At 40.0% G+C, this 13,003-nt stretch overlaps 1 protein-coding gene across 3 annotated transcripts in view; it reads right to left on the bottom strand.

Annotated features, from left to right (window-relative positions):
- arhgef6 (Rac/Cdc42 guanine nucleotide exchange factor (GEF) 6) overlaps positions 1 to 13,003 on the bottom strand; it is a 29,281-nt gene that overhangs the window by 8,899 nt on the left and 7,379 nt on the right. For all 3 annotated transcript variants that reach the window (XM_084950257.1, XM_084950248.1, XM_084950266.1), the window contains 10 exons: positions 12,750 to 12,954; positions 11,957 to 12,009; positions 11,475 to 11,569; positions 11,219 to 11,314; positions 9,536 to 9,658; positions 7,202 to 7,340; positions 6,863 to 6,922; positions 4,778 to 4,924; positions 3,820 to 3,906; positions 3,260 to 3,341 (listed from right to left, as the gene is read on the bottom strand). In XM_084950257.1, the coding sequence (XP_084806383.1) occupies positions 3,260 to 3,341; positions 3,820 to 3,906; positions 4,778 to 4,924; positions 6,863 to 6,922; positions 7,202 to 7,340; positions 9,536 to 9,658; positions 11,219 to 11,314; positions 11,475 to 11,569; positions 11,957 to 12,009; positions 12,750 to 12,954 (1,087 nt within the window). The remainder of the gene's footprint in view (positions 1 to 3,259; positions 3,342 to 3,819; positions 3,907 to 4,777; positions 4,925 to 6,862; positions 6,923 to 7,201; positions 7,341 to 9,535; positions 9,659 to 11,218; positions 11,315 to 11,474; positions 11,570 to 11,956; positions 12,010 to 12,749; positions 12,955 to 13,003) is intronic.

The following is a 13,003-nucleotide window of genomic DNA, read 5'->3' as shown; positions in this document are numbered from 1 at the left end:
ACAGCTTTCTTTTCCTATCGAACGCCAGATCCATCACCCACAAATTGGACGAATTGGAGCTACAGATAGCCACCACGAGCTTTGCACGTAACTGCAGCATTATTCTTATTACGGAGACGTGGCTTCACCCGCTGATTCCCGACGCTGCAGTTGAGTTAGCAGGCCGCACGCTACACCGGCATGACAGAAACAGCAACTCAGGTAAAAGCAGAGGAGGGGGGCTATGTGCTTACGTGCATAACGAGTGGTGTTGTAACAGCAGGATCATTCACACACACTGTTCTCCTGATTTGGAGGTTCTGGCAGTCTCGTGCAGACCTTTTTACATCCCGAGGGAGTTTACAGTAGTTATTGCGATAGCTGTTTATATACCGCCGGATGCTAACGTTAGCACGGCTCTCAGCCTCTTGCTCAACACCATAAACAAACAACAGCTTGCCCACCCCGATGGGGTTTTTATTGTCGCCGGCGACTTTAACAAAGCGTGCCTAAAGACTGTGCTTCCTAAATTTGTCCAGTTTGTGGACTTTGCTACGAGAGGAGAACACACTTTGGACCATGTCTATTCAAACATCAGGCATGCTTTCAGAGCGACACCCCTCCCCCACCTGGCTGGATCTGACCACCTCTGCATGTCCCTCACCCCCACCTACACCCCCCTGCTGAGAAAAACAAAGCCCCAGACAAAGACAAAAACTTGGCCTGAAGGAGCCCTTTCTCAACTGCAGGACTGCCTCTCAAGAACTGTATGGGATTTATTCTCCAGCCACAACCTCCAGGAGTACACGGACACTGTACTCTCGTACATCAGGAACTGTGTTGACAATGTCACCGTCAACAAAAGGGTCAGGGTGTTTCCAAATCAAAAACCCTGGATGAATAGTGAAGTACAATCCCTCCTAAAAAGCCGCAACACTGCCTTCAAGTCAGGGGACAGGGCTGCGTATAGGGCGGCCAGGGCAGACCTGAGTAGAGGCATCAGGAAAGCTAAAACGGCCTATAGGAGAAGGATTGAAGATCACTTTGCTGACAACGACCCCAGAAAAATGTGGCAGGGGATCAATCACATTACCAACTACAGAAGCAATAACCAGGCGACATCTAGGACTGATGCCTCGCTGGCTGAGGATCTAAACCGTTTCTTCGCCCGCTTTGAGACGACCAGGCCCTCAGCTGCCACACCACTTCCACCCGCCCCCAGCACTGGCACACTAACACTCAGGGAGCATCAAGTGAGGTGTGTTCTAAGGTCAGTGAATCCCAGGAAGGCGGCAGGTCCTGATGGAATACATGGAAAGGTTCTCAGAGCATGTGCTGACGAACTGACCGGAGTCTTCACTAAAATCTTCAACCTTTCCTTGTCATCAAACACCGTCCCGCCCTGCCTCAAAACCTCCACCATCATCCCCATTGCCAAGAAGACAGCTGTGGCCAGCCCAAATGACTACAGGCCTGTTGCACTTACGCCTGTAGTGATGAAGTGCTTTGAGAGACTGGTCTGTCAGCACATCAGGGCCGGTCTGCCTCCCACTCTGGACCCCCACCAATTTGCCTACAGGACAAATCGATCCACCGAGGACGCTATCACCATAGCGCTCCACACTGCGCTGAGTCACCTGGAGCACCGAGGAAGCTATGTGAGAATGCTCTTCCTGGACTTTAGCTCAGCATTCAATCATATCATCCCGGAGATCCTGGTCCAGAAACTGTCTCACCTGGGACTCTCCACCCCCATCTGCCTCTGGATCAAGGACTTCCTGACAAATAGACCACAGTCTGTCAGACTCGGCCCCCACCTGTCCAGCACCATCACACTCAGCACTGGGTCTCCACAAGGATGTGTTTTGAGTCCCCTCCTGTTTACGCTCTACACATCCGACTGCTCCCCTACCCATCTGTCAAACACCATCATAAAGTTCGCGGATGACACCACAGTGGTTGGACTCATCTCAAGGGGGGATGAGTCGGACTACAGAGATGAGGTCAACAGACTGTCTGAGTGGTGTTCAGTTAACAACCTCCAACTGAACACCACGAAAACTAAAGAACTTATCTTGGACTTCAGGAAGGGCAGAGCAGACCCGGCCCCACTCTACATCCACGGGAACTGTGTGGAGAGGGTACACTCCATGAGGTTTCTGGGCGTGCACATCTCTGATGACCTCTCCTGGACTGCAAATACCACGGCGGTGGTTAAAAAGGCCCAGCAGCGTCTCCACTTTCTGAGAGTGCTCAGGAGGAACAACCTGGAGGAGAGGCTGCTGGTGACATTTTACAGAGCCACCATAGAGAGCATCCTAACGTACGGCATAACATCATGGTATGCAGGGTGCTCAGCTGCGGACAGGAAAATACTGCAGAGGGTCATCAACACAGCCCAGAAGATCACTGGCTGCTCTCTGCCCAGCCTAGAGGTCACTGCAAACTCTCGGTACCTCAGCAGAGCTGGCAATATCATCAAGGACTACTCTCACCCCAGCAATCAACTGTTTGAACTATTACCGTCAGGCCGACGGTACAGGTCACATAAAACCAGGACAAACAGATTCAGGGATAGCTTCTTTCCCAGAGCTATCACCGTAGTAAATAAGCACAAAAACAATTGAACCTATTCCATACCGTCACTGTCATTATATTATGCTGCTACTCATACTGTCATTATATTAATGCTACTATCCTGTATATATTGTACATACTATTGTTTGAGTAATACGATTGGTTTTTTTTGTACTTTTTATATTTTACATTTGTATTTATTATTGAAACTTGCACCAAGGGAGTGGCACTCCAATTTCGTTGTACTCTGTACAATGACAATAAAGGCTATTCTATTCTATTCTATTCTATTCTATTTAAGAAAAAGAAAAAGAAGAGTGGAATAATGGATGGATGGATGCATTCCAGCTTTGGATGTATGGCTTTTTTAAAGGAGGCCAGACTGACTTCACCATTGGGCTAATTTTTTGTCATACGGACAAAAAAACCCTGCTTTGTACAAACACAATGAACTAATGAAAGCATGAATACTTTACAGGGGAAAAGTGTTGTCCTGAATCACTTCAAATGTTAAATGTTTGAATGGAATCTGCCAGAATTTAAACAATTCAATAAATTGGTTGGTCAAATAGTTTATTATTATGTAAGAACAATATCACTGTCCTCTCAAATCTTTTTTTTTTCTTTATTTTTGTCCTAAAATTTCAGAACTGGATAAATGGAAGGAAATGGAGGGATGGCTGGTTGGATTTTAGATGCAAACCTGTGATGTCAAAGGCAAAGTGGGAAATGTCTCCTTCTTCCGCGTGCCTCGTTACTGTGGTACCTGTTAGAGGCAGTCTTCCCTGAATGGAGGAAAACCAAAGAGAGAGGAACACTCAAGTGTAAACAAACTAAAATATGCAGTACTGTGTATGTCGTGATCAGAAAAAAAAAAAAAAAAAAAAAAAAGGTTAATCAAGGAAAATCAGGACTGGATAACATTAGGGACAACTGACATTTAATGAAACACATATATGTAACATGTATATGTAAATAAAATTTTGAAACTGAGCAACTTCAAATCTTTCTTCAATTTATTCTAAGATAGTATCGACTTCATGCTTTAGACAGTGTTTCCACAACTGATGGAATAGAATGAAAAAGGAAAACAGTGCATATTTAGGATTTATATTTAATACTCTCATCCACTTGGTATTTATTTATTGCATAGGCTGCTGTTTGCAGCTGACTGAATACATTAAGTTTGACTAAACACTAAATCAGCCACAAGTTTGTGCGCGTTTTCAAAGCATTTCTCTAGATGGGAGGTAAACGACATACCTGATAAATAAAGCCACTCATCCGGGGACTGGCAGACAGCATTACTAACACATTCGGGAAAAGCATAAGGTAACGCTCCTCTTTTTCCTAAAAGAGAGACACAGTAATTATTTTTGCAAACCTATTGTGAAGGTTGGAAAATGCATTTTCAACAACAACATTGATCGGTTATGTTTTTTTTGGTGTTCTTTTTCTTGAGTTATTCAAGGTAAACCAAAGTGATTCATTGCACTTCTTTGCAAGAAGCAAGCTGTTTCAGGTTTCCCTCCTAATGTGACAAAAAAAGTGAGCATATTTTAGCTCTGGTTGCAGCAGGCCAGTTTGGGAAAACACTCGCTTGTTATATGAATGGAAATTCAAATGAGCTATGAAACAAATATGGTAATTGTTATGCTGGTTGGAAAGCGGTTGGCAGTGATTAAAAAAAAAAGGGGGGGGGGGGTGAATCCAAATGTGTATCTTGGGCTTTCTTCCAACCACGGACTATGAATCGACCCCTACACAGAAACCACACATGAAAGAGGAGACGGCTTTTAGGTCTGCCTATGGCCTACTTAGGTTTCAGTTCTCATACTTGAGGGGGGTAATAATTTAGCAACAAAGGGGAACAGATTTCTGCACCTACAGTTCCTGAAAACTAGAAACTTAGCTTGTTTTAAAGATTGCTACACTGCTGGATCTCAACAGGAAAAGAGAAAAATGTACTACAGATAAATTATTTTTTAATTAACAACAACTATTTGTTGTTATGAGAGAGCTGTAAAGGAGCCAGGCAGTTAATTAACTTTAATGCTACAAGGACTGGCTTTCAGAAATGGGAAAATACTACCAAACCTCTGATTGTACACATATTCTAAACTGACAAAAGGATATTTTGTATTTAGTATTATTGCGGCAGTTCCACTATAGTTTGGCTGAATGAGCTTTTTCTCATTTAGGAAAACCTCATATCTCTCACCTCACTGCAGCCATTTCTCACATGGACCTGGGACGTGTAGGCCACTTGACCAAGACTCTTCATGCTTTCTCCCTCCCAGCCCCGCACAGGTTCTGACAAGATCTGCAGCTCCAGGTTCTTGCGCTTCCGCAGATCCTGGCACTGTGTCTTAAGCACACAAGCACACACAAGATTACAAAACTGTGCAGCATGCTGGTGAAAATAAATCTGATATTTTTCTGGACCCTTTTTTCTTGCCTTTTAGAACTACTGAGTAACAAGCAACAGGATATTCTCTCCCCCCTGTGGATATGGCTTTGAAAATGTAACCATTGCCATGTACGTAAAAGGCATAAAAACTAGCATGCAACATAAAGTAGTACATTTTTCAGGTGCTGTGCAGGGGTTCTCCCTCTTCAAGCAGAAAAAGTGACAATGCAACATTATCACTTTCCTCTGCACGTCAATCAAAAATTAGGGTTTTTTTTGTTTGTTTTTTTAAAGAGCACTGTAAATTAGCATAGCATTTCTAAAGTACCAGCGATCCTAACCACACTCAAAACACACAAAAAAACGCCAGACTTGCAAATTACAACGGGGAGTGATAAGTGATGCCTTTTTTTTGTTTCCCCAGTTTCCTGTGTAGAAGAAACGAGTGAGTCACTTTATCTGCTCTTATGAGGAAGTCAAAGCAATACCGGGGAATTTGTGTCTCAGGGTGGCGTTCGCTCAGGTATAGTGCGGTTGCTCGTTTCTAATCCAGCTCTTTTAAGATGGCATTTCAGTTCCCACCCACCTTAGGAACAATACGATCACTCAACTTAAAGCAGAAAAAAGGATCACTGCATTGTTTCTGGGTTTTTTTCCCCCTATCAGAGCTCTGCTTGATTATAAGGAATTGTGCTAAACTACACTGTCGAATGAAATGAAAGCATGTAAACACGAAATTGAAAGCGTGATAACATTATTTACCAAGAGCGTCATTTTCACCATTAACTAGTTCCTTATTAGCGTGCGTATTAGCAGCACAATGGCTTTTATGCATCACCAACTAGTAACCATTTTCCATCAGTTACCATCCAAGTCCTGTTTAATAACAATATGTAAGGATAATAAGCTTTACTTTGTATAAGCCTCATTACAGAAGATTGCACTGTAACATAAGCAGTCAGTCCCTATTATCTGCAGCTGATCTGTTTTTGTTCAAAAGAAACCACAAGTGTTAGTTTCCAAATAACTGTATCGAGCTTTTTTAACTCAGAATATAGTTTTCATTATTTTATAAAACTGCTACTGAAATGACTTCACCAATTATTCAGCTATTCTTAGTAAATGGATTACATCTTGAAAAAACTGCAGATTTATGCATTTGTCATTAACTGCCTTAGCGAAACTTAAATTGGCGAATAATGTGCAGGCAAGACCTCACTATAATTACTACTGCTGGGCACTATTAACACTAGCACACTTAAGCAGTGGTCCCAACCCCCGGGCCACGGACCGGTATCGGTCCGTGAGTCGTTTAGTACCAGGTTGAGGCTCGGGTGTTAAATTTATGGTTTTTTTATCGTTTTTATAGTTAACTCGGTTTCCCTGGGTCTTTTCCCGTGTGTTATGAATAAAATAATTTTTTGCTACCGGTACTGGTTTTATTTTGTTGTATTTATCCGCGACACCTTAAAGGCCGGTCCGTGAAAATATTGTCAGACATAAACCGGTCCGTGGCGCAAAAAAGGTTGGAGACCGCCACACTAAAGGATTAATGAATGCTTTATAATGACTAAAAAGGTTGAAAATGTACTCATAAATCCTACAGTATATTAATTTTACTAAAACATACTATGATTGACTTAAATAGTTGATGTGCCATGTGCTGTTAAATGTTAAAGAGTATTGATGACAATTAATTACTATTCAAGATTATTATTCTGGGAAAAAATGACATTTTAATAAATATAATCCATATTATTAATTTTATTATATTTTTTGGATAGTAAGGGTGGTAAGGTAGCACAGTCCTGTAAGGAGGAAATCCAGGAGCTTCACAGTCTGTCATAACATTATCCAGGTTTCCTCTGCAAGTTCACTTCGATCCTTCTGACTTACCAAAAGGCTCCTAAACGCCGCTGTTGCCTTTACAATGTCAGTGTAGTCAGGGTGGGCTTCCTGCGGTGCAAACGAACATTACAGGTTTAAACATAACAGTCTTTATCCTATAGGAATACAAGAGCACATACAGGTATACTGTGCAACACAAAGGGAATTCAAAGACTGAAAAAAATCATTTAATGCAAGTTGTTTAATTTATGAAAATACATGGTGTAACTTTAATGGTAGTTTAGCTTCTGTAAGTAAAGCAAGTGAATAAAACACAGTAAAAAATAGGATATTGTATTTGTATATAATTTCAGTATGCTTTTTATATGTCTATGCTCTCCCCTTTACCTCCACATGTCTCTCTAGCTCCTGTAGCAGGGTAGGGTATTTTTCAAGCCTCATGAAGGGCTTACTGAGGCTGGTGGTCAGGGTCATGACTCCTCCAGTACTTGCTCCATGGCTCTCCATGAACTTCTCAAGTTCCTCACTAAGAAAACACACACACAAATATACTATTTATAGGCAATATTTTATTTTAAAAATTAAAAAAAAAAAAAAAAAAATTGTGTCCAGGGATGAAGTACAGATGGGGGGGGGGGAGGGGAGAGACGAAAAATCAAAGATTACGGGTAACAAGAAAAATCACAGGTTTGAGTCTAGATTGCATGCAAGCTGTAAGCCAGGTAATTATAAATTATTATATAAACCTTTGTTTTTACTATATAATAAATTGTAAGATAAGCTTTAAAATGATAACATAACCATGTATTTCTTGCTGTGCTGAACTGCAAAACGTAGGAGTGAAATTTTGTATTTTTAATAACACAACATTACCATATACAACACACATTAACCGCATTATCAAAAGCTCTCACTTTCACAGAACTGTCCCACCAGTAAAATGAAACAAAGTGTGCAGAAAAGCTCAAAGAATTAGTCATTTTAACACAAATACATCCATGTTTCATTAAAGTGACAAATGACTCGACAGAGTTCAGAAATCTACACTAAACAGTGGAAACACTGCTGAGAAACAATAGGAGTGTCCTCATAAAACAACACCATGTGATAAGCTTTGAGTATATTAATTGCCACGCTATTCAGTTGTTAACGAGATCAGCAACTCGATTGGAAATGCAAACGACAACCTCGGACAACAGCACCTCTTCCTGTTTACTTAAATAAAGAAATAAAGATCAATAAAAGTTAAGCTATATTTTTGCCTGGTAACAGGTTTCTACATGCTACAACAATTTTTTGAGCTGTAGTAGTCATCATATATTTAGATTTTTTAAAAATGTAATATTTGTATTATGTTCATGTTTTGTGATGGTATATTGATGAAATTAAAAGTAACAACATGTTACCGCACACTGCCCTTTATTTGTTACAGCAAAGCGAGCCGATCGCACTGCAGAAAAACAGTAACCCAAGTGTATCACATTTGTGGTGCATGTGAGATTTTCACATGCACCCCAAGTGTATCACATTTGTGGTGCATGTGAGATTTTCACATGCACCATCTTTGATGGTCAAATATTTCACAGACAGTGCAAATCAGGTCAACATTGGTTTGGTGCAAATCTACGTCGTTAGCTGCAACATGATCGCTTCAAACGTGGTTTGACGAGCTCGTCATTCATGAGTTTCCACGATCCAAAACATAAATCTGCAGCAGCGCTAACTGGTACAAAAGGGTAAATCAGAATGTGACAAAAAAGGCTCCTGCAACTGAAATGCAAATGTGCTTACTGTGAAAAGCGCTCTGTGCGCCTGTCCCCATAACCACAACGCTATACACAGTATCCTGTCAACAGTTGACTTCCTGTGTGTAATTCAACTTAATCTTCAGCTCGCAGTGCAGAAATAGACTTAACGCCTTAACATTACCCAAGGCGGTACCGTTTAAACTGCATCATGGAACTTTCATTATTATTACGATACACATAAGAGAAGCCCTTACTCAATAAAAATAATGAATTTTATTAGCAACTGAACTCCCAGAAACATCAGGAGACAACAGGCACGTTTGACACAAACACTTCTTTACCTTTACTGACACCTTGTGGTTCAAAGTAAATCGACATGAGATCATTAAAATGGTGCGCAGTGCCCCCAGAAATTAAACATAAACCAACCACATATTCTTTTCTCCCATATCATATTAACCCATGTGGAAAAAAGAGGTGAAGGAGCTTTGCTGTATCAACTTTAGAGTGCACTTCAAAGGTCAGTTTAAGACAGTACAGCATTCATATCCAAACAATGACAGATTATATTAAACCTACGATATTCCCTTCTTTGACTGCAAAAATTTGCTGGGCCTTGAAGATGTCAAACTATGCAGTACTTAAAGAAAAAAGGCGAAAGAAATAAAAACAACTGTCACCTGCAGAAATTTGTTTAGTTTTCCCCAGGAAAGTATTTCATTCACCTTTAGGTCAACTTTTGGCTTTTTAAATGGGGTTTCATGGGATATATTATTGTCTAAGGAATGCCACTAACATTTATTAAAAATGCAATACAATGTTTAGCTAAAATAATCAAAATTCAATCATTGGAGAGGATTGGTTACAAATCTGCACCACTGGTTTCTTTTCGCGTTGAAATTAAAAGGTGAGACTTCTCTCTGGCATGTCTCTACATGGCTGACTCTGGTGTTTTGTGTGCAGGGGGGCTGACCTGTGGTCGGTGAGGATGCAGACAGCTGAAGGGTGGCTGGAACAGTAAGCCAGGTACAAAGCCTTGATCTGACACATTAGGTTTAGATAGCAGGCCGCCACTCGCTGCTGTCCCTCTGGGACCCTGCAAAGTCAGAGAAACAGAGCGGGGGGGGGGATCGTTGTTAAAGAAAAGAGAGACACAGAAACAAAAGATGGCATAATAAATAAAATAAAAGAAGTGAGCATCTGGTTTTTTTCCTAATTTTGTTTAATTTTAGCAATAGCTCTCCAGGCTTTCAGAAATTATGTCAAAGTGTTTCTTTGGACACTGGCTGTTTCTTCACTCAGAGGCAACTAACTCAAGGATTGAACCAGCACCGTCTCTACAACACAGACAGGTTGGTAAATAACAAGTTAAAATGCTATTTTATCGACTAGCAGCCTGTCGCAAGCACACTTCACTTGTTCTAGTTTCTTGCTGAATCTATGAAAAATACCAAAGATGATGGAGTTGATACACATAAAATAGCATTTTTACAACAACAAGGCAATTCCCAAAGAGCTACAGTATTAGCTGAAAACTTGGTATATCTCAGCATAGTGTACAGTGTGTCCTTATGAAATTAGAGGAAACTGTACTTTTGAATGACAAAAGAAGTGTTTAAAAAACAAACAAACAAAAACATCTACAGAACATGAACTGAATCTGAAAACCATGTCCTTAAGAAACGGGAAAAAATCCGACAAAGCCCTGACAACATCTGGGAGATACACCTGGACCTTCAGTTGAGAAGAGTGGCTATCAAGAAGCAATTTTTAAGAAAGGGAAACGAGCAGAAAAGTCTGAGGTATACCAAATTCCACAAGAACTGAACTGAAAATCAGTGACAACATTTCTGAAGGAATCCAAATTTGAAATTTTTGGTTGAAATTGTCCTTATTTACAAAGGAAAGACACAACAGTGAGTGTCCAGAGCCATATGTAAATCATGGCGGATGCTCGGCCATGGTTTAGCTTCATTCTTTGAGCATTACCCCAAATGCATCGCCAGCTGTCATTTTTTCTGTTCTCTTTATAGAGCAACATCCAAAGAAGAGCCTCGAATCTCTTTCAAGAAGCCTGGAGAACTATTCCTAAAGACTACTTTCCACATTTCAGTGTATCACCACCTCTATCTTCTGTTTTCGCAGTAAATTATAAACAAATTAGAGGTGGTTTAAGTCTGTAAATATAAAATTAAAGCATTAAGCCCAACTTATTTCATTAGAAATATTTCAGAGGTGTTTGGACTGCACAATCTATGCGGCTCTAAAACTTCTTCACCACCAGTGCATAAACAAATCAAAAGGAATTTTTCAAATATGTGTGTTCAATAAGTAGCTGTGACCCATTTCAAACACTTTATCAGCTCAGTTTCAAGATGATATTTGTACCAGAAAGAAAGAAATAGGAAGAGATGTCTGGGAGGAAGGAAGTGATTGCAAAAATATTATCAAGTATGGTTCGTTTTGGAGAACAAGTATAGAATTTGTGCAGCGTAAGGAATGAGATGAAACTTAAAACTAGTAATGTTTTACCGAACAATCACAGGAGTAGGGTCCATTGTGGTCCAAATGTTGGTCTTTACTAAGAGTGGTGTAAAAGTAGTTAAATGTAACCAATGAAAGACTTTTTCACACGTCTGCATCCAGAATTACTTACTTAGTACATTCCTCCAAAGCCAAACAAAGTCCCTGCTGGAAGCTATTGATATCCTCCAGATTTCCACACAAGGTGGCACTGTCTGCACTGCTGAGCCTAAACACAGAAGTTATTTTAGAATTCACTGCAATTTCGACAAATTCAAAAATACTGGCACACATGTAAACATTTCTCACATTAAGCACAGTTGTAATGAATGCATGCAGCTTTTTATCCTATCATGATCCTGTCACATCTGCTGTTTTATTGCCCTTACTTGTCACTGGATTGCAGAGGTCGTAGGTAACAGTTCAACACGGTTTGTAATTCTTTGAGAAACTCTCGCTCGTGTTCTAAGATGTCCTGTACCACCTGCGAAAGCAGCACAGTGAGCAGAATATTTAACATCTCACACACACAAACAAAATCAACAACACAAATATAAAAAAAACTAAACAAACTAAAACCTAAAGAAAGTCTGACTGGCAGTATTAAAAAAAAAAAAAAAACGCACAAAGTTGAAGCTGAATCCCATAACCTTCCAGATCTTAATTTATTCTGGTGAAGTAAATCACTTTCGATCAATGATTAACATCCGTCAGCACCAAGAAAATGTACATTCTGACTTTTAACTCCATTAAACATGTAAGATACAACATTTAATATTCCCAAATATTAAGATAAGCTCTGCATAAAATACCTTTTAACCAAAGTCTTACAACGAAAACGAACTCATTGTCCTGCATAGCTCCTACTTACCACACTGTAGTAGTTCTTAGTCAGCTGAGTTCCTTTAGGTGACAATGGTTTTTCTATAGAGAGAAAAGCAAAAAAGGATTTTTAAGCTTCATAGAAATACTTGATTATAACCATCAAAAAAGATATTAAATGCATTTATATATTTTGGGGGGAAGAAGGGGGAAATAATTATATACGTCCTATTAAAAAAAGAAGTTGCCATTAAATACTTAAATACATAAACTACAACCTCTTTGTCTAACTTCCAAGACAGATTTTTTTCCCCCTCGTATATCTATATTTATTCTAAGATGCAAATCATATCAAATACTTTGTGGTGTATATTGTCAGCTTTTGTGTAACTGCACTATTCTATCACGGTGTTTCTGAAAAAAGAAAAATAACAATGCCAATACAATACCATCAGGACACTTTCAGATATGCCAAATATGGTCATAATCTCAACTTCTGTTCCTGCACTATAGTGTTGAATGGCCAGAAAAGTGCCTTTGCAGAAGATATAACATTTCATTTCTCGTTATTATTTTAGCACAAGATATTTGTGTAAAATGTTCTGATAGTTAACATATGAATCAATTTATCTTTGAGTCTAAGTAAATGTTAATGCTAACTTTGAAAAAAGAAGGTGACAGCTGTCTACAGCAAGGAAGTGTAACACAGCACTAAATGCAAATTACAGAAACCAAGAAAAATTGAATTTTTGCATTTTGTCCCAAAAGACTCATAACACCATTATACGGCTACATCTCTGGAAACAGCAATTTCACGGTCCAGACAGAGCAGCGAAACTCACCACAGGGTTTGATCTCACGGACGTAGTTACTTGGAAACCAGCCCGTTTTGCCGTTGAGCGTGCCCTCCCACCATCCTCCCTCCTCCTGGCGTGTCACAAGGATCACTTCACCTTTATTGAATGACAGCTCATCCTCATTGTTCTGCTTGAAGTTGAAGCGAGCCTTTACCATCAGCTGCCCACCTCCACCGTTCTCAGACATTTCCTGTTGAGAAAGGTCGTCACAGCCCGAAAGCAAGACATCCAAATGCATC

This window comes from Perissodus microlepis, chromosome 2, assembly GCF_051167445.1.
Source record: "Perissodus microlepis isolate ML-2025 ecotype Zambia chromosome 2, ASM5116744v1, whole genome shotgun sequence".
Classification (NCBI taxonomy): Eukaryota; Metazoa; Chordata; class Actinopteri; order Cichliformes; family Cichlidae; genus Perissodus; species Perissodus microlepis.
The sequence above is the reverse complement of the archived record's forward strand: the minus strand, read 5'-3'. Positions and strand labels throughout refer to the sequence as shown.